The 22,195-nt window shown below is 40.0% G+C and overlaps 1 protein-coding gene across 4 annotated transcripts in view; it reads left to right on the top strand.

Moving 5' to 3' along the window:
- ENOX2 (ecto-NOX disulfide-thiol exchanger 2) overlaps positions 1-21,071 on the top strand; it is a 291,824-nt gene extending 270,753 nt beyond the window's left edge. For all 4 annotated transcript variants that reach the window (XM_025373306.1, XM_025373305.1, XM_025373303.1 and 1 more), the window contains 5 exons: positions 7,023-7,204; positions 9,341-9,448; positions 12,839-12,947; positions 16,354-16,439; positions 19,015-21,071. In XM_025373306.1, the coding sequence (XP_025229091.1) occupies positions 7,023-7,204; positions 9,341-9,448; positions 12,839-12,947; positions 16,354-16,439; positions 19,015-19,146 (617 nt within the window). In that variant the 3' untranslated portion in view covers positions 19,147-21,071. The remainder of the gene's footprint in view (positions 1-7,022; positions 7,205-9,340; positions 9,449-12,838; positions 12,948-16,353; positions 16,440-19,014) is intronic.
- Positions 21,072-22,195: the final 1,124 nt, after the last annotated feature.

Below are 22,195 nucleotides of genomic sequence, written 5' to 3'. Positions count from 1 at the left end.
TATTTTACCCACAGTAGAACTTTTTTCAAAATTGAAGTCAATCCTCTCAAACCCCATAACTGCTTTATCAACTACATTTGCGAAATATTCTAAATCCTTTGTTGTCATTTCAACAATGTTCACACCATCTTCATCAGGAATAGATTCCATCTCAAGAAACCATTTCTTTGCTTATCCATAGGAAGCAACTCCTTGTTCATTAAATTTTTATCCGGAGGCTCCAGCAATTCAATCCATATCTTTAGGCTCCACTTCTAATTCTAGGTGTCTTGCTATTCCCACCACATCTGCCATTACTTCCTCCACTGAAGTCTTGAACTCCTGAAATTCATCCATGAGAGGTGAAGTCAACTCCCAGACTCCTGTTAATATTGATACTTTGACCTCCTCCCCTGAATCATGAACGTTCTTAATGGCATCATGAATCCTTTCCAGAAGGTTTCCAATCTACCCAGATCCATCAAAGGAATCACTATCTATGGCAATTATGGCCTTATGAAATGATTTTTTAAAATAATAAGACTTGAAAGTCAGAATGACTTCTTGATCCACAGGCTACAGAATGGATGTTGTGTTAATAGGTGTGAAGACAACATCTGTTTCCTTGTACTTCTCCATCAATACTCTTGGGTCACTATGTGCATTGTCGACAGCAGTAATATTTTGAAAAGAATATTCTTTTCTGAGTAGTAGGTATCAACAGTGGGCTTAAAATATTTGGTAAACCATGCTATAAACAGATATGCTGTCACCCAGACTTAGTTGGTCCATTTCTAAAGCACAGGAAGAGTAGATTTAGCATAATTCTTTTTTTTTTTTTTTTTTTTTTTTTTTGAGATGGAGTTTCGCTATTGTTGCCCAGGATGGAGTGCAGTGGCGCAATCTCGGCTCACTGCAACTTCCGCCTCCCGGGTTCAAACGATTATCCTGCCTCAGCCTCCTGAGTAGCTGGGATTACAGGCACCTGCTACAAAGCCCAGCTAATTTGTGTATTTTTAGTAGAGATGGGGTTTCACCATGTTGGCCAGGCTGGTCTCGAACTCCTGACCTCGTGATCCACCCACCTCAGCCTCCCAAAGTGCTGGGATTACAAGCGTGAGCCACTGTGCCTAGCCTCATTATAATTCTTAAGGCCCTAGGATTTTTGGAATAGTAAATGAGGATTGGTTTCAACTTAAATTCACGAGCTGCATTAGCCCCTCACAAGAGTCAGTCTACTTTTTGAAACTTTGAAGCCAGGCATTGACTTCTCTCCAGGTATGAAAATCCTAGATGGCATCTTATTTGAATAGAAGGCTGTTTTGTCTATATTGAAAATTTATTGATTAGTGTAGCCATTTTCATCAACTGTGTTAGCCAGATTTTCTGAATAACTTGTTGCAGTTTTTACATCTCCACTTACTACTTTACCTTGCACTTTTATATTATAGAGATGGCTTCTTTCCTTAAACCTCATGAACCAGCCTCTGCTAGCCTCCAGCTTTTTCTCTGCAGCTTCCTCAGCTCACCTCTCTCAGCCTTCATAGAATTTAAGAGAGTTAGGGCCTTACTCTGGATCAGGCTTCAGTTTAAGGGAATGTGTGGTTACTTTGTTCTTCTATGAAAGTCACTAAAACTTTCTCCATATCAACCATAAGGCTATTTCACTTACTTATCATTCTTGTGTTCGCTGGAATAGCACTTTTAATTTCCTTCAAGAACTTGTCATTTGCATTCACAACTTGGTTAACTGTTTGGGGCAAAGGCACTGCTTTCAGCCTATCTTGGCTTTTGACATGCCTTCCTCACCACACTAAATCATTTATAGCTTTGATTTAAAGTGAGAGACGTGTGACACTTCCTTTTACTTGAACACTTAGAGACCACTAAAGGGGTATCAATTGACCTAATTTTAATATTGTTGTGTCTCAGGGAATAAGAAAGCCCAAGGAGAGGGAGAGAGATGGGGGATTGTCTGATCAGTGGAGCAGTCAGAACACACACATTTACCAAGCTTGCCGTCTTCTATGGGCACAATCCATGGCACCCGAAAGAATTACAGTGGTAACGTCAAAGATCACTGAACACAGATCACTATAAAAGGTACAATAATAATGAAAAAGTTTGAAATATTGTGATAATTACCAAAATGTGACCCAGAGAATTATCAAAATGTGAGCACATGCTGTCAGAAAAAATGGCACCAATAGATTCGCTTGACACAGGGTTGCCACAAACCTTCAATTTGTAAAAAAAAAAAAAAAAAAAAAAAAAAAAAAAAAAGCCTGTGAAGTTCAGTAAAGCTAAATGCAATAAAATGAGGCCTGCCTGTATACAAGTTCAGTATCCCCTATCCACAATGCCTAGGACCAGAAGTTTTTTGACGTTGGATTTATTTTTTTTGGATTTTGGAATATTTGCATTGTACTTACTGGTTCAGCATCCCTAATCTGAACATTCGAAATCCAAAACACTCCAGTGAGCATTTCTCGTGAGCATAACCTTTGAGCATCTTGTTGGTACACAAAAAGTTTCAGATTTGGGGGCATTTCAGATTTTGGATTTTGCATTATAGATTGTCAACCTGTATATACATATTTATGCATACATAAATGAATACATTGTTGCTATTGTTATTTTGAAAAGTTATATGCTATAATAGATCAGTTAAGAAGAAGAAAAATAAAACTTTTGGGGGTTTTTTGTTTTTTGTTTTTTTGTTTTGTTTTGTTTTTTGAGACGGAGTTTTGCTCTTCTTGTCCAGGCTGGAGTGGAATGACGTGATCTCGGCTCACTAAATCTCCACCTCGCGGGTTCAAGTGATTCTCCTGCCTTAGCCTCCTGAGTAGCTGGGATTACAGGCGCTTGCCACCACATCTGGCTAATTTTTTGTATTTTTAGTAAAGACGGTGTTTCACCATGTTGGCCAGGCTGTCTTGAACTCCTGACCTCAGGTGATCTACCCACCTCAGCCTCCCAAAGTGCTGGGATTACAGGTATGAGCCACTGCGCCCAGCCAAAAGTTTTTATTTTACCTTCACTTTTTCATTCTTTGATGCTCTTCCTTTCTTTATGTAGATCCAGATTTCACAGGGTACAGAATTCTAGGTTGTTGATTTTTTTTTCTCTTAACTCCATAAATATTTTATTCCACTTTTTATTTGTACAATTTCTGAAAAGAAGGCAGATGTAATGTTTATTTGTGCTCCTCTATAGGTAAAGTGTTTGTTTCCCTTGTGGTTTCTTTCAAGATTTTTTCTTTATTTTGATTTTCTTAAGTTTGAATATGATATGCATAGGCAGAAGGGGTTTTTGGCATTTAATCCTGTCTCGTGTTCTCTGAACTTCCTGGATCTATGGTTTGGTGTCTGACATTAATTTGGGAGAAATTCTCAGTCATTATTGCTTCAAATATTGCTTCTGTTTCTTTCTTTCTTCTCCTTCCAGCTATTCCCATTACACATGTTTCCACCTTTTGTAGTGGTCCTATAGTTCTTGGATATTCTGTTATGTACTTTTATCAGTCTTTTTTTATTTTCAACTTTTATTTAAAGTTCAGGGGTACATGTGCAGGATGTGCAGGTTTGTTACATAGCTAAATGTGTGCCATTGTGGTTTGCTGCACAGATCACCCCATCACCTAGGTAATAAGCCCAGTGTGCATTAGCTGTTTTTCCTGATGCTGTCCCTCCTCCCAGCCCCTACCCTCCAACAATCCCCAGTGTGTGTTGTTCCCTCCCATGTGTCTATGTGTTCTCATCATTCAGCTTCCACTTATAAGTGAGAACATGCAGTATTTGGTTTTCTGTTCCTGCGTTAGTTTGCTAAGGATAATGACTTCTAGCTCCATCCATGTTCCTGCAAAGGACATGCTCTCATTCCTTTAAATAGCTGCATAGTATTCTGTGGTGTATATGTACCACATTTTCTTTATCCAGTCTATCATTGATGGGCATTTGGGTTGATTCCATGTCTTTGCTATTGTGAACAGTGCTGCAGTGAACATACACATGCATGTGTCTTTATAATAGAATGATTTATATTACTTTGGGTGTATACCCAGTAATGGGATTGCTGGGTCAAATGGTATTTCTGGATCTAGGTCTTTGAGGATTCACCACACTGTCTTCCACAGTCTTTGAAGTAATTTACACTCCCACCAACAGTGTAAAAGCTTTCCTTTTTCTCCACAACCTTGCCAGCATCTGTTGTTGTTTTTCTTTTTGTTTTTGCTATGGTCTGAATGTATGTGTCCCCCAAAATTCATATTGAAACTTAATCAGCAATGTGCTATTAGTAGATGAGGCCTTTGAGAGGTGATTAGGTCATAAAGGCAGAGCCCTTATGAATGGGATTAATACACTTATAAAAGAGACCCCAAAGAGCCACTTGTCCCTTCCTAATGTGAGGACACAGGTAGAAGGCACCATCTATGAACTAGGAAATAGGCCCTCACCAGACACCAAAGCTACTGGCACCTTGATCTTGGACCTCCAAGCTTCCAGAATTGTGAGAAATAAATTCCTGTTGTTCATAAGCTACCCAGTTTGTGGTATTTGGTTATAGCAGTTAAAACGGACTAAGACAGGTTTTCAGTTTTGGAATTTTCTATTGCCGTATCCTCAAGCTCAGGGATTATTTCCTTAGTTATGTCCAGTCTAATAGTTACCCCATCAAAGGCATTCTTCATTTCTACTAGTGTTTTTGATCTCTAATATTTGATTTTATTCTTTCTTTGAATTTCTTCTTTCTGCTTTTATTATCCATCTGTTCTTGTATGTTGTCTAATTTTTTCTTTAAAGCCCATTGCATATTAATCCTAGTTTTTTAAAAAAAATTATCAGTCTGATAAGTTCAGCATCTCTTCCATATCTGAGTCTGGTTCTGGTGTTTTCTGTATCTCGTAAAACTGTGTTTTCTACTGTTTAGTATGCCTTGTAATTTTTTTGTTAAAATCTGGGCATGATGTACTAGGTGAAAGAAACTCTCATAAGTAGCCCTTTAGTAATATGGTGGTAAGGTATGGAGGAAGGGAAAGCATTCTCTAGTTCTATGATTAGGTCTCAGTCTTTTGGTGAACCTGTGTCCCTGAACTGTGAACTTCACCAGTGCTTCTCAGTTTTATCCCACTCCCACCACCACCCCCCTGCACGCGCACACACACACACACACACACACCCCTTTGGTGGGACAGGATGGCTGGAGGGGACTGGAGTTGAATATTTATCTTCCCCCAGGTCTGTTAGGCTCTGGTAAAATAGTTTTTCCTGAGAGCAGGCCTTGTGAAGACCAAAATGGTCTGCAATTTCAAAATTGTTCTTTTTCCGCTTCCCCTGTCAGAAACATGAGGAGATTTTTCTCTGATATTCACTGTGAGGAACTGGTATATCTCCTGGAGGTAAAACTTACGAATGTGTGGGAGCTCTCCAATGATTGGGTCCTCCTGGAGTGTTTGTTTGTTTGTTTTGAGACCGAGTCTTGCTCTGTCACTCAGGCTGGAGTGCAGTGGCACGATCTCAGCTCAGTGCAACCTCTGCCTCCCAGGCTCAAGCAATTCTCCTGCCTCAGCCTCCTGAGTAGCTGGGATTACAGGCACGTGCCACCACACCAAGCTAATTTCACAGACTTGTCCACACAGCCTCCAGCAATTGCTTAATTACAGCTTAGGTTTTCCTACCCAAGGACTGGGTCCCCTGGAGGTTTCTGCTCATGGGTTTTTGGTCCAGTAAATTGTGATTCTCTATATTCACCTGTCTGTATCTCCAGTTTTGTTTTGGGGGCAGCTGTTTACCCTATAATCTCACTTCACTAACAAATATAAAAAAGAGTTGTTGATTTTTCAGGTTGTTCAGCTTTTTACTTGTTATTAAGACAGAGTGGCAGCTTCTAAATGTCCTTACACGCCAGACTGGAAACTGGAAATCTTGTGTCTTAGTTTTTACATTTATCTTTCCTCTGTGGGACGAGTCAATGCTACAGTCATGTGTGTGTGTGTGTGTTTCAAATTGTTGGTTAACAGTTATTTGAAAAGAAGTACATGAAAACGTGCATATTAAGAAATCTTGGGCCAGGTGCGGTGGCTCACACCTGTAATCCCAGCATTTTGGGAGGCTGAGGCAGGTGGATCACAAGGTCAGGAATTCGAGACCAACCTGGCCAATATGGCAAAACCCCATCTCTACTGAAAATACAAAAAGTAACCAGGCATGGTGCAGGCACCTGTAGTCCCAGCTACTCAGGAGGCTGAGGCAGGAGAATTGCTTGAACCCAGGAGGCAGAGGTTGCAGTGAGCCAAGATGGCACCACTGCACTTCAGCCTAGGCGACAGAGTGAGACTCTGTCAAAAAAGAAAAAAAAAAGAAAAAAAGAAAAGAAAAAAAAAGGAAGGAAGGAAAGAAAGAAATCTTGAAATGCAATTGCATATTCACTAACACAACTCTATCTGTGCCTCATATTTCCTTTTCCGGGCTCCCATATTTGTGTGCTCCCATAACCGTGTCCCTCAGCATTTGCTTTCTAGCCTGCTAACCTCTGGCACTACTTTGATTCTTCATTACTCCCCCTTACATTTTCAGTAAAAATAAAATGAGTGTAACTGAAGTTAGAATCTGACTCTTTATACAAAGCTATGGAGCAGCAGGAAATTCTGAGGTTAAGTTTCTCAATGCTACATTCTTTAAAAACATCTGTCAGCAACATTATTGTGTAGGCAGTTGTCGGTTCAAGGGAATTGGTCCTGTATTTTATTATTACAGGGCTGTTACCATTTCCTACATTTCAAATAAAAGAAATTGATGTTACCTCAAAATATCTTAGTTATATCTGAGGTGGAGAATGAGGAATATGATGTGAACTTTTGTGTGTTGGAATCCTAGTTCATTTATAAAAATGGGCCTGTGTGCTTTTGTGTCCATCTCTTGCTGACATGGCCAACTCAAACCTAAAGTTCTTCATCAAGAGGAAGAACCAACCTTTTTGTGGTATTCAGATGAACCACAGATGAATCTGGATATATGGTTTCATATTTTATATTGATTGTTTAGCCTTAGTATCACAGGCAGAAGCTCTGAAGGAAGAAAATGACAGCCTCCGTTGGCAGCTCGATGCCTACCGGAATGAAGTAGAACTGCTCAAGCAAGAACAAGGCAAAGCCCACAGAGAAGATGACCCAAACAAAGAACAGCAACTGAAACTCCTGCAACAAGCCCTGCAAGGAATGCAACAGGTAAAGGCATTTTGGTTTTCTGAGCTTCTGGGTAGAATAGCATCAGCTTCTCACCTGTAGAAGAGTCCCCTGCAAGCAAATCGAATATCAAACCTATTCTTCTTCTTGATGTAATATTATCTGGCATGGCTGAGGAAGGAATTATTGTTGTGGTTAATTAAATATTCCAGTTAATACAGAGATAGCAATGGATTGCCACTTTTCAAAGAATGAGCATTAAATGAAAAATATTTAACATTAGACTACATTGAACATAATCTAATCTTTTCCTTATGCTTCAGAAGGTACTTAGGGATCTAGACAGGGCCTCAGGGTCTTTACGAAGAACCTCAATTATTTAGATATGAAAAAATGCTGATGAACACATATCTAGTTGATAGAATACCAAGAAATATAGCCTTTTAAAAGGAATGGCAGGAATCTACCCTTGATTTGAGTAGAAATAGGTACATTATAGGTTTTTAAGTGTCAATGCTTTGAGCGCATAATACCAACTTGTTTTTATTTTGTTTTGTATTAACAGTCACTTATGTGAATGAGTTTACCTGTGCATAATTCAAAGTGTAAAAAGCAAAGTAAATAAATGCACCCAACTGTGATTGCATTCACAGAAGTGTAGCAGATGTTCAACATCTAGGAGTTTTATGTAACCATCACCACAGTGATTCTACAGTTTAAAAGTTATCAACAGCTGCCTTCACTATAGTAAAGGAGTAGTGCCTCTGAGTAAGGCCACTGTTGTCTTCTGTCATGCTAGACTACCAGCCATTGTCCTTATACCTTAAATTGTGCAATAGTTTTTAACTGTATGCCTTGAAATTATCTAGGGCAAAGCTAATTGCTGGTTGGAAATTACAAATCATGAACAATGGTCTATTCTGGCACTAGGAACCCTAAGTTATTATTTCTGCCACCATTGTCTTCCTATACAACAAGTAATATGACATTAATATTTCACCTTTTCTGTTAACAAAATGTGTGAAGTAATGCTCACCTTCCTTTTACCATCACCATGGAGTTTAATTAGAACATGTAAATTATATCATAGATCTTTCTATGGAAAAAATGCACCTCCTCACCTACACTTCAAAGAATTTTGACAATGTACATTGTACCATGCTTTTTAGCCCTTCCAGTGGTCTTTTGCAAGCCTCTGAAAAGCACGACTTTGGAAATATTTTTGTTGTTGCTGTTTTTCCCCTCTTTGATTTTCAAACCATTTCACATAAGGATAGTTCTGCTACTTAAATGAAATTCAAAAATGATGAAATTTTATTTTGTTTCATCACTTCAAAGACCTCAGTGAGAATTAGGTCTCTACCTCTTAAAAATAATTTCACTCGTTTTGATTATTTTGTATTGAAAAAAAATGCCTTGTAAACGATGATAAAATTTCTCCCATCTTATCTCAAAAGATGTATAGTATAATAAGGTGTGTAAGGACATGAACTCTGGGGTTGACCCAACCTGCTTTTAAATCCCAGCTCTGCTACTGACTATCTGAATGGCATTAGGGAAGCCACTTAACCTCTCCTAGCCTCAGGGATCATAGTAACATAGGGTCATTGTGAGGCTTAATTGAGACCGTGCATATAAAACCCTTAGCACAATGCTTAGTACATATTAGGCACTCAAATAAATATTATTTGTTGAAATTATTAGTAATGCTAAATATAGCTTCCTGCCTACTTATATGGAAACTAACATATGTAAAATTTGGATTCTTTACTACTTTCCTCACAGAAATTAAACTTGGCTTGGCAAATGGCTATTTGCAAGAATGCTTTACAACATTACATTTACTTCTATGCAGCAATCAAAACATTGCCCACACAGTATTAACTGCACCCTACTTTGACCCCCGCCCAGAATAGGGAAGAAGTTAAGTGACTGGATCAATTAGTTTCTCAGGACCTTTCTCAAATATTAACAAGTTCAAAGGAATTTCTTAAGAGCCAGATAAAATAATATAAAGTGAAAATATCTTGATTTGCCCAATCTCTTTATGGAAAAATGGTCGTGTGTGCTGGAGGAAAGTGAGGCAGGCCCACCTGATATATCTAAATTCAACCAGGGATTTTAAATGAAGTGTGGCTCCATAATTCATAAATTGATTATCTTTGGTCTTTCTTATAGCATCTACTCAAAGTCCAAGAGGAATATAAAAAGAAAGAAGCTGAACTTGAAAAACTCAAAGATGACAAGTTACAGGTGGAAAAAATGTTGGAAAATCTTAAGGAAAAGGTACATGCGCCCTAAGTGAACCTTTTTCCTTGCCCCTTTACCTACTTTTCAGTGACAATGAAAATGCCCTGGAAGTTATGCTCTAAAATCGATGGGGAATGTTTGGCTGATTGGAGATTAAAAGCCCCTCTCGGGGGTAATTCTTATACTAAGGGCTTTGCTTTTAGGTATGAGTCCTTGGCATTTCTAAGGGTTCTGGAGTGTACACCTTTCAATGAATAAGTAGTCAGTTCATCCCTAAAATTCCTCAGTCTTCTGTCTTGGAGATGACCAGAGTGCACACCTCTTCCCTGCTTCATCTTGTCAAGCAAATAGCAACATAGAAAACTCATGTGACACAAAGTACCTTTAATTAAGCATCTCATTAAAGGAAGAAACACAAGTGCAGCTAGCACATTGGCATTTCTTTGCAGCTAGTCAATTTAGTGTAATAATGAGCAACTGCAGATGAGAGGAATAGCCAATACCAAGAAGAGGGAAACCTTGGGGGAAAAAATGAGACACAGTATTCTAAAGCTAGAAGCCAAGATGGGACTTTATCAAGTGAGAGCTCTCAGCAATAAGAACCACCAATGAGGACCAGAGAGTCTAACATCTGGATGGAATCGTATATCACAACCATGAATCAGGTGCCCATTCCATTCCAGGTGTGTAAAGTCAACCTCTCCAATCTCCTTGATGCATCAATATTCAGCTGACGTTATCCTCTGAAAAGGGAAGCCCATTGACCAGAACTTCCTTGTTTTGATATCTCTAAAGGAAGAGAAGATTAGGAGCTTGGACCGAGAGTCAGAAATCAACAGTGATACAGTTCCTCAAGAACATATTCTCTTTATCTTCTGTTCTCAGCTCAGGAAGATGCAGTGCATACAGGCCCTGAGTGTATTTACCAGCACAGTGCCTTCCCCTAGAGTGCCATTAAGAACTGGCAACCTTGGTGTAGTTGAAACAAATGATTGAAAGTGTTTTCTTCTAGAGGCCATTTGCAACGTGCTTTTAATTCTTCCACTTCATAAAACCAACTCACGTTCCAGTTTTGTGGGCACTATTAAAGAAACAAGCATAATCCCAGAGAAATTCATTTATCAAGCATTTAATTGAAAAGCGCCAAAGCTGCTCTACTTATCAGGACTTTCCTCATACCATCAGGGCTTCTAAAATGTCCCAGAGCTGCCACATTTTGCTTCCTGCATAAAATGGATTATGTAGCCAGAAGACTGTAGATAGACATGGGGTTATGCTCATGACATTATGCTTAGAATTGCTCTTCAGGATTGACATCACAATTTGACCTAAGGACATTTTTTTGTGTAAGTAGCTTTCTGGTTTATAAAGTATTTCATTTAAAGAAGTAAGAGGTAAGAGGTCAAATGGCATAGAAGAAACTTACCATATTGTGCCTAAGGACAAGTGTTTCCCATTTGGAAACTGAATAGACCGTGAAGTGTTGGCTGATGAGGACGGGGAAAAGATCCAACTGATAATCCAAAAAAACAGTGAGTCAAAATATGTTTTTTCCTGTTATTTTAAGCAAAGGTTCTTTTAGAGAAATTCATGACAGTTCATTATAAACTGATCTTCTCTGGGAAGCTGATTTGTGACCAAATATTTCAACCTGACACAATTAGGTTAGGAAGCAAAGTACCATCACATTAGACTGCAAAAATAATTTCAGGTTGAAAGGAAAGCAATAAGTTTTGGTGAGGAGGCATCTCTTTTTTTATTTGCTTTTGTTTGGGTTTCTTGACAGTAAGCTACAGGGTGAGTTATTGTCAGTGTTTTGCAATATAACAATGTGACTTATGTCTGTCTTACTGCGGAAAGAACTAAGCTCTTTGAATCTGCTAGTAAAATTCAAGGCGATAAGCATCCCTTCAATGTACCTTCTAATTTTTTAAATGCCAGCTATAATAAAATTGAAGTCAGGTTTAAGTAAGGCTGCAGTTCTATTCAAGATGGCTAAAACTTCCCAGAATATTTTCACATCTTAAATCAACCCCAATCTGTTAAACTCTCACACTTAAGAAACGGCTTATCATATCATTTAATGTTTTAAGGGGGTCAGAAGCAGATGTGAAGCCCGTGGCTTAGAAGTGAGCTAGTAGTTTAAATCAAACTTGGCATAATGGTTACTGCCTGGATTGAATTCTAAAGGCCAAAGATTGAGTAGGTCATCAAGAAAGGGTTCCCCTCTGACTACAGCTAGGAAGCCTATAAATTCACAAAACAACATGTCTTGCGGCATAGACCATTCATTTCACTCAGAGACAGCATCCTGGAAGCTTTGAAGACATCTTTAAAGAAAACAGAAGGAATCCTGTCCCTGCTAAGGGTTTGTGGAAAGGAAGAAGTGAAAATGCATCTGAGTCAGCCATGATCTGCCCCCACAAGGAGCATTTCAGCAGCATTTTCTTTTCAGCAGTAAAAGAAGCAGTGATTTCTTTTATTCCTTCTTCTGAAAGCTTTTCCTTCACATTTATAATAACAGAAAAGATATTCTCAGTACCCAAAGAGAGAAAGAAAGAGCCATGAAAGGTCTGGAGGTATTTTTCAGTTTGATTGCTGGTTATGGATTTCACCTGAGTTTCTCTTATGAAACCTTCCTGCTACACTCTGAAAGAGAAAAATTTTCCACAATAAAGAAGGCCATTGACTAATGCTATTTTTTGTCATGGGCATTTCTTGCTGTAAAGTCAGGAATATTCTAACTGATAATGTCCTTATCAGAGAGAGAGAGTAGTAAATGAAAAAATGAAAACTCTAATTTTTAGTTCAAAAACCAACAGTTGGTTAACTATGAGTGGAAAGAAAGCTCTAAGTTTTAGTCCAAAAACCAACAGTTTATTAACTATCAGTGGATTGGCAATGTAGCCAATGTAGATTCTCCGTTGAGATGGGACTTACCATTAACAGAGTGTGGACCTAAAACTTAAAAAAAAAAAAAAAATGGTCCTTTTAACAGTGGGATGAAATCCTGGCTCCACTTCCTTGCAGTGTGATCTTAGTCAATTTACCTGAGCCTCACTTTCATCATCTGTAGAATGGAGATAACACTTATCTAACAGTGCCTAGCATCTTGTTAGTATACCATAAATGTTGGGTCTAGTTGCCCAGATTGCTTGTATAAAGTCAAGATGAAGGCAGGAAAAAAAAAAAAAAACTGGTGAAGGTAAATGTTTAAATGTTTCTGTGTTTTGGAGCCCTAAAAATAAGCTTTGGAATATCTGTGATGCTTTTGTAATTTATGATGTTTTCCCTCCCATTCAGTAATCTAAATTGAACAGTATTGCTTTTATAGTCCTGAGTTAAGTTACCTGTTGTGTAGTTAATTGAAACCAACTCTATTGCCAAATAAAGTGAACTGACCTGGGAAGCATGTTGTGTCCACAGGAAAGCTGTGCTTCTAGGCTGTGTGCATCAAACCAGGATAGCGAATACCCTCTTGAGAAGACCATGAACAGCAGTCCTATCAAATCTGAACGTGAAGCACTGCTAGTGGGTAAGGAAGCTAATGCACACATGCCACGTACAATGCCTGGCTACAATGGAGGAGGGGAGGGCTTTACCTAAGATTAACAAGCACACATCAAGCATTTATGAAGCATGGCAGCACAAGAACTCAGAGTTCTGAAGATGATAGGTTAAGAACAACTACAAATTTCCAAATTTAACAGCAGCTGCCAGCCCCCCTCACACTCCTTGTAGCCACTGCCATGTCAAGCAGTCAAGCATGTCAGTACAAGCACTAAGCTAAGAGGGGTCAGCTGGAGAAACACACTGTAGATTTTTTTTAAATATCTGTGCAAGGATAGATAAGCCCTCTCATGTCCACTCAGGGGGCTAGTGCAGACCCTACTTGGCAGAGAGCTTTTCCAGAGAGCCTCTGGAGCAAGTATAGGCAAGTTTTTCCAGGTTACTAACTAAGCTATTTTTACACTTCTGACACCAAATGACAAGGGATTATTTGTGTGTTTGTTTGTTTGTTTTAACCTCCTGACACCAGATGCATGGTGTCTTTTCCAACACTACATCTCCAACTCTTCAATACCAAGTGGGTGTCCTACAGTTGAATTCCGTTCTCACACTCACTACCCAAAGTTAGAGTTTAACGTTAGACTCCATGGGTTTAAGGGCTCAGTCCCGGAAGACTGCCCTCTCTATAGATGCCAGTCTCAAATATAGGGTCTCCAAGTATCCTCTACTTCTGTCTGATTTGGCTACAAAGTCAGGGGTTTCCACAATACCCACCCCAGGTTTGATAATTTGCTAGAGTGGCTCACAGAACTCAGGAAAGTACCTTACTTACTCCTACCGATTTAGTATAAAGGATACAATGGAAGAGGTATATAGAGCAAGGTACTTCGAAGGGGTATGCGGAGTTTCTATACCTTTTTGGGTGTGTATCTTGTTGTGTTTGCCAACCAGAAACCTCTCTGAACCCCATCGTTTCAGAGTTCTTATGGAGGCTTCATTATATAGGCATGATTGATGAAATCACTGGCTATTGGTGATTAACTCAGTCTCCAGCCACTCTCTCCTCCCTGATGTTCCAACTCTCTGATCATGCCTAAGTCTTTCTGATGGCCAGCCCCAATTCTAAAGCTATAAGGGGCCCCCAGCTACCCGTCATCTTAACTCTTATCACTCCAGAAATTCCAAGGGTTTTAGGAGCTGTGTGCCCTGGGGACCAGGGACAAAGACCAGATATTTATTTTTTGATTATATCACAGTGGCAGATGACTCAGGAAGCTGTGGTGTGTTGGACGCTAGTGGGCTTTGATGAGGTTCATGCTAGCATTGCTCTCTGTAAAAAGTCATTCAGAAAAGCAAGATGGCACAAATGTTTAAAGAATCAGACAGACCTGGCTTCCTATCTTGACCCCACCATTTCTTCTCTGAGCTTCAGTTCGTCCATCTGCAAAATGGACATAATGATATTACCGACCCAAAAGGGCAGTTGTGAGTATTAAATACAGTAACTCACCTAAATCACTTAGCATAGTCCCTGGTCCATAGTAAGCCCTCAGTAAGTAGAAAACATTTTACACTTCACAGCACTATTAACCAATGCTGGCTAACTTTATATTCCATTTGGAGAACAGTGGCAGATTGAGGCTGTAAAATATTTAAGAGGGGCTAATCATTTAAGAGTGACTGGTCTTGGGCCACAGCAGATAATCCCAGCTGCCGTCTAGGAAGCTGAGCTATACAGTAGCCCCACTCTAGTCTCAAAAGCCCTCCACACTGACTGGCTTCTGCATATTTTTAAGATATCTCTGCCTCCTTTGGTAATGGATATTATCCTCAGATTTAACACTTTGATATGTTAATAAAGATGCACAGGGGGACCTGCCATTGAATCTTCAAGAAAAGTGACAACTTATTACAACTTATTAACGTCTTCCAAGTTCTTAACAAATTGGCATGGCAACAGGGAGACCTGTCAGAGAAATGCTGGGGATAGAAGGAAGCCTCTGTGAATGGATAGTCCTAGAAAAAAAGATTCTTAAAATAAGTGTTTCTTGTTTTGTTTTTTCAAGAAGGTAGTCTTGGGCTGGCACAGAGAAAGGAAAATCTATTTTTCAATCAGCTTTTTGGGTGTGAACCCACAAAATCGCTTGTTTTTAAACCTCTGGAGTTATTTCTTGGCATTTGACAGCCTTTCTTGGCCAGGACATCTAGAATTTCTTCAAACATGGAATGTCTTCTTCAGAATTTAAGTTTCTCAGCCAGAATCAGTGTTTAGAACTTCAATTTACCTAGCCATTTAAGAATAAAGTAATGTTCTAAGTAATAGCATCCCTTTTGAACAGATTTTGAGCCCTGCCATCAGTTCCTTCTGGAACCCCTCTCCAACTTACCCCCTTGATTGAACTTCAAACACCAATTTAAACCTGTGTTAGTCTTTTGTCAGCCTCTTAAAGGGACACACAAGTTGTAGTTTAGAAACCAAATCAAATTTTGCTTTTATTTCCTGGCAATTTTCAACAAACTCAATTCTGGGTCTATTTGATGCACTTAAGATCTTATGAAAGGAGGTGAACTCAAAACAAATTGAAAGAAAGAAATATTATACTTTTGAGCAATTTATTTTCCACCTGTTGCCAGAGAAAGAAGTATTAGAACAATTAACCTAATGGCCAGAACAATCAAGGCAGCATGTGAAGCTGCCAGTCACCCCAGAGTCAGGCTAAGTGGAAATCAGGGGCATTCCTGGAGGCTGTAAACTGCTATAAGAATTCTGTTACACAAGGAGATTCGAGGCTCTAAGCACAGAATGCTAGTGACCACTTGAGTTAGCCGTGAATGAAATGTTTGGCTTTTCTTTACAGAGCTATTCACAAAATAATACCCAAATACAATCAGCAGACTTTCTTGTGAGAGGCACAAGGTTAATCAGGAAAGTACATGATTTGTATGTTTACCACAACAGCAAGGCATTATTAACACCTAAGAGGCTAAAGTCTAAAGACTGTGAAGGAACTGCAAAAGCCCAGCACAGTGTAAATTCATTATAAAATCCTTGAATTCAGACAATGTTTAGCCATCACAAACAATGAAAGTGACTCCTCAAATGCCAGCTTTTCTACATGTGATACAGCACAGTAAGAGGCAGTATACGACTGTCCGGGTTCAAATACCAGCTCTGCCACTTACCAGCTGTATGACCTTGGAAAAGTTGCTTACACTTTTAGTGCGTCAGTGTCCTCAGCTGTGAAATGGGGATAACAATACCCACCTCATGGGATTATTATAAAGATTAAATGAGTAAGATACGTGTAAACTTAGAATAGTGTCCAGTATATTTATGTTGTACATATGAGTCAGCGCTTACTATTCACTGTCATGTGGAACCTCGAGGAATACCAGGCTCAAGTATAACCTCCATGCTCTTGTCTCTGTAGGGATTATCTCCACATTCCTTCATGTTCACCCATTTGGAGCAAGCATTGAATACATCTGTTCCTACTTGCACCGTCTTGATAATAAGGTATATGGGGGCCTAAAATGGGGATGCAAGGGGATGTGTGGAGTTCTTTGTTAACAGGTAACCTGACTCTCCTCAAGCATAAATAGGTCATTAGTTACTGCTTTCAGGAAGTTTCCCTCACCTGCTCTCTCACTGTGATTCAGAGCAGAGCTTCCCTCTTGCAAGTAGGATGACCGTGTGTCCTGGTTTGCTGGGTACTGAAGAGTTTCCTGGGACTTGACACTTTTGATGTTAAAACCAGGGCAGTCTCAGGCAAACTTGAATAAGTTGACCATCCTTTTTCAAACATACATCTTAGAAGATTTTTCCTCTTTTCTCTTAATTTACCTATAAGCTGCAAACCAATCCATATCAGCTTTCTTACCCATCAAACTTTTTTTTTTTTTTTGAGACAGGGTCTCACTCTGTTGCCCAGGCTGGAGTGCATTTGTGAGATCACAGCTCACTGCAGCCTCAACCTCATGGGCTCAAGTAATCCTTCCACCTCAGCCTCCTGAGTAGTTGGGACTACAGACGCATGCCACCATGCCTGGCTAATTTTTGTATTTTTTATAGAAACAGGGTTTCACCACGTTGCCCAGGATGGCCTCGAACTCCTGGACTCAAGCAAGCCACCTGCCTTGGCCTCCCAAGGTGCTGGGATTACAGGCATGAGCCACCGTACCCAGCCCCATCAAACTTTTGTCCTGGGTTTTTAGCCATTAGCCAATGTTCATTTTCAAAATGGGAAGTCTTACACCATCCACCTCTCCCACCATCACCCCTGCTATTGTCTATTACAAAACAAGGGAGGCAGGAGCAAAAAAAAAAAAAAAAAAAAAAAAAGAGCAAAGAGCTGAGGGCCTCTGTAACACAGACTGAATATTTGCTCACAGATGATCTCATGGTCCATTTCCTTCTCTGGATGCTATCCTTTGGGGGAACTCCTAGGGCATCTGGAGCAGGGGTAAGTGCTAATTCCCTAGGAAATCAAGGATGCCTCTAAGAGGCTGGAGAGGACTCTTGACTCCTCAGAATGAATCAGCTCAGGATACTTTTTTTTTCAGAAGCAGCATTCAGGGAAATGTGCCCATAAATTGTACTGCCTATTTCATAGGATCTGGGACTTTCGAGAAGTGCCACTGAATATAGGTGCTGTCCAAAATGTTAAGTCATTTAAGCATATGTCCTCTTAACAAAGGCAGTGGCCCATTTGGGAGTCTTACTGTTCTAACCACATCCCAGCTGTGGTGATACATCCTCTTCAATGGCATTTGCTTTCATTCTAGCTAGCACTCCCCCTTCATTTCCCTCTGGGAAGTGATGCTATTCTGCAATTAAATGGCCCATTTGGCAGTGAAGGGGAGGATGCAATGTGAATACTAGGACCAAGCAGTCCATTGCAATGGTATGAAATTGAACTATGTGTCAGTAAAAACCATCTGCTGCTTTCTTAATTTACAAAAATAATACATGCACATTATCTTTAAAATGTAAGCCGTATAGAAATCTAGTAAAGGGAAAGTGCAGGTTACCACCCACAATCCCACTGCTCGAGGATAACCACTGTTAACAGTTTGGCCCAGATTTCAGACCCTTTCCTGCAAGTGTGCTGCACCTATATTAAATGTATATGTCTATACACATTATCTATGTTTTCTGAAATGGGGATTCTACTCTATATGATACCCTGGCATGTGCTTCGTTCACTTGACTGGATACGGCACTGGGACAAAGGCATAACTGCACTCCTAGCCTAGGCCTAGCTCCCCCTTAGCGACTTCCTGCCAGAGTAGTGCCAGGGCCTCCCAAAGAGAGCCTGAGGTGATACCAACAGAACTGGGGCTCCCTCCAGCTTCAGGGACATTCACTGTGGCGCCAACTCTGGGTTTCTTTCAGGATCCCCTGGTGCTCTTTACCCAAGCCCTGGTGCCAAGGCTCATAGTGAGGAGAGTAACTTACTAACTCTACTAATGTGAAGATGACCACCTAAAACAAGTCCTAAAGGAGTCCACAGATTTGTTTTTGTTTTCGTATTGAGGGGTGTGTGTATGTGTGTGTCTGTGTGTGTGTGTGAGAGAGAGAGAGAGAGAGAGACAGAGAGAGAAGTGGGGAGAGAAAGACAATGCAGAGAAGTATGAACACAGAGCTTTCCCCATTCCTGTTACTTCTCCATTATGAACTAACGCATTTGTGAGGGATTCTGCTCTGGTGGCAGCCATTTCTACCTTCCTCCCCTCCGAAAAGGCTCAGCAGCTTCAGTGGACCTGCACACAGCATCACCAGCACTGAGCAGCCATCATTCAGCTTCTTAGAAACCCAGGCCTTTCCACATGACTGACCCCAGCTCTTTCCAATAGCAACCCAGCGGACCCTGTCTGATGGTCACAGCAGAGGAACGCTGCTGGCTGGAAGCCGCTCTGCCAACACACACAAATGCGCAAGGAGCGGAAGGAGGTTCAACGCCCCCCACCCCCCGCCCCGCCCCGCCCAACACACACACAGACACATCAGCATTCTAAAGTAGGAAACACTGGGAAAGAAGATTAGGAAAATAGAGCTGATTTTGAATGGAGATGTTCTGTCTGTCCCACAGATCTGCACCAGTGATGTGGAGTGTCTCATGGGTAGACTCCAGCATACCTTCAAGCAGGAAATGACTGGAGTTGGAGCCAGCCTGGAAAAGAGATGGAAATTCTGTGGCTTCGAGGGCTTGAAGCTGACCTAAATCTCTTTGCCTAACAACTTGGGATCCTGAAGATAAATATGTGTTGGACAAGCATAGAAAGTGATTTGTATTTTTAATGGTTTTCAAGTGGAAGTTCCTTTGAATTTGTCAGTTCATTCCTGGAAAATCTTTTGAGTTAAAATAAGGATCCTAGGACAGCACCTCGAACTACAGGCCCTAAAGAGAAATTGCCTCAAACCGCAAGTGCTGTAACTTCCTCCCCTTTCTGTCAATTGGTTGTCTTTAAATATTGCAAAAGTCCTGAGGCTAAACAGTATTTGGAGTGTTTTCAGTGTCTGTACTACTGTTGTAGACTTTGGTATTTTTTTAAACACTGTTAACTGAAATGTTTTGATGATTTGTATGTGATTTGTGTTTCTAAACTTCTCTTTACATTAATGTTGCTACTGGTGAAAGGAATGAGAGCAGCACTAAGTCCTCTGTGTAACTGCCATTGTCTTTCCAATCCCCAGTTGACTAGTAAATAAATAACACATCAGTGTCTTCTAGAAGGTGCCTGACCAGGTTCACCTTTTAAATGACAAAGCATGGTTTGTGGCTTTTTGCAAAATTACTATGAACCAAAAGTTGACAAATGTTCCAAAGTTATTTTCTCTAACATATCACATTAAAGATCTGTTTCAGAATTGTAAAAAGTACATCTAGATGTGTTTGCAGAAAGCAAGTATCCAGTATGACTGGCATGTGTTCGTGCTATTCAGAATCACTTGTAAATAGTCTGCTTTTAAAGGAGGGCATGTTCCGTTTTCTGTGAATTAAAACACGCTCATGTGTGGACACACACGCACAAACACACGCACGTGCGCACACAGTGACAGAAGGGATTTGTGTTAATTTTCTTTCCCCTCTGGCCTTCTTACGGTCTCTTGGTCCCTTTGCTTCTGTTGTCAGTGTGTTGAACTGCAAACCGTGTACTGCTGTAAATACTATGTTTACTTCATGCTGAATGTTTGCAAAGACTTGATATAAGTATTAATAGTAATGAATCAATGAATAAATAATGAGCCAGGGTTTGTGAGGCTTTCTGCAAATAAGTCAGCTCCACCTGGAGTGCGGATTGCCAGAGACACCTCCAGTTCTGTAGTGCCCATCGGCAAATCGCAATGGCAGCACGTGAGTGGACCGTTCAGAAACTGCTGCTTGGTGGAAAGGAAACGGAGAGGATGAAGGTTTGGGGCAAATATCCTGAGGCAGAGATGGTCTTTATTGTGTGTGGTGGTGGTTGTGGTACTTATAATAATGCAAGCATACCCCCCCTTGAGTCTCAATTGAAGATAAAAGAATGTACTGAGTAAGCAAAGCCAATGGAGAGTATTTCACGAAAATACTTTGTAAATGAAATGCCAGTAGTGTTCAAAGTTGTATTTTTAAAAGATAAATATTCCTTTTTATACCTCCGTTTTGTGTCCTGTTTTTAATGACTTTCTAAGTAATCCATTCGTAGTCATCTCAGTTCCTTCCTTTGGGTTACTAGGATGTTGGAAAAAGATGCCAAGCCTGCCTTGACAACTGGAAATAGGGTTCCACTGCAGCCCGTTCATGCTGCGAACTGGCTTTCCCCTCAAGCACCCTGCTGTGGCACCAGCAGGAAGCTAGGGTTCATTTTACACTGGCTCCCTCACTGATGCATCTCTCATCAACACTACGGAAGGCTTTGTTTCATCCGTCTCAGGGGCTCTTGGAATACCTAATTTTAATAATATCTATGAAATCAGGGGAAACTTTCCACTTACAGTTATGTCTTGTTTCAATAAATTAATTTTTAGGGGAGAGCAGTAGGAAAAAGAGCTAATGCATGCCAGGCTTAGTACCTAGGTGATGGGTTGAGGTGCAGCAAACCACCATGGCACACGTTCACCTATGTAACAAACCTGCACATCCTGCACATGTACCCCGGCACTTAAAAAATAAAAGAAAAAAATCAAACTCCTTACCATTATATTAATACATTAAAAAAATTGTTTAAAGCAACAGCTGCCACACCTAAACACCTTACTCTCCTTCACTTAATCAACTTACATCGCAGATTGTCTGTTTCTGTTACTCCTGCCAGTTGAGTATAGATAGACTCCTCCCAGTTTGCTTGAATATACTAGTTGTTATGGTTAATTGTATGTGGCAACTTGGCTAGGCTGTAGTGCCGAGTTGCTTGGTCAAACACCAGTCTAGATATTGCTGTGAAGGTATATTTTAGATGTGATTAAAATTTAAGCCAGTAGACTTTGAGTAAAACAGGTTACCCATTATCATGTGGGTGGACCTCATCTGATCAGCTGAAGGCCTTAAGAGAAAAGACTGAAGTTGCCTGAGGAGGGAATTCTGCTTCGAGACTGCCTTTGGACTCAAAACTGCGACATCCAACTCCTGCCAGAACTTCCAGCCTGCCGGCCTGCCCTACAAATCTCTAACTTGCTAGCACCCATAATCGCAAGAGCCAATTCCTTAAAATAAATAGATATCTCTCATATATATCTATATATAAATAAGCATAGATATATAGAGAGATATAGATATGAATGTGCATTACATTACACAATCAAATTGTGGCACATACCATCTCTCACAAACCTTTTCATCCATCACAGAAATCTATTAATGAAGCCGCTTTTTCCTACAAAGTCCCAGTGCTATTTATGGTTCTGTTGTTCCTCCAGAATTTTGAAATAATGCTGTTTTGTTATGTTTATGAGATACAGTAGTTAGCGTTTCTTCAATATAATAATGAATAGAAGCTTTATTTTATTTTATAAATGATTTTTTCATCTCCTTCCCTAGTCCTGTGACATCTCTAATTCTGACTTTTTTTATTACCAAGTTGCTTGTTAAATGTCTTCAATGCAAATGAAAGTTATTTTTCATAGAAAATTAAAGACACATCTGCATTCAAGTTACATAGAGGTTTTTTTTTTTTTAATTTTGGCCCAAAAATGTATGCTTTTCATATAAGGCAGAAGAAACTGTATTATTTGAAAAGATAGCATAAATGCACAAGAACTTTTAACTTGCCCAGTAGAACTATGTGAGCCCT

This window comes from Theropithecus gelada, chromosome X (genome assembly GCF_003255815.1).
Source record: "Theropithecus gelada isolate Dixy chromosome X, Tgel_1.0, whole genome shotgun sequence".
Classification (NCBI taxonomy): domain Eukaryota; kingdom Metazoa; phylum Chordata; class Mammalia; order Primates; family Cercopithecidae; genus Theropithecus; species Theropithecus gelada.
Note: the sequence above shows the minus strand (reverse complement) of the source record. Positions and strands in the feature narration are given on the sequence as shown.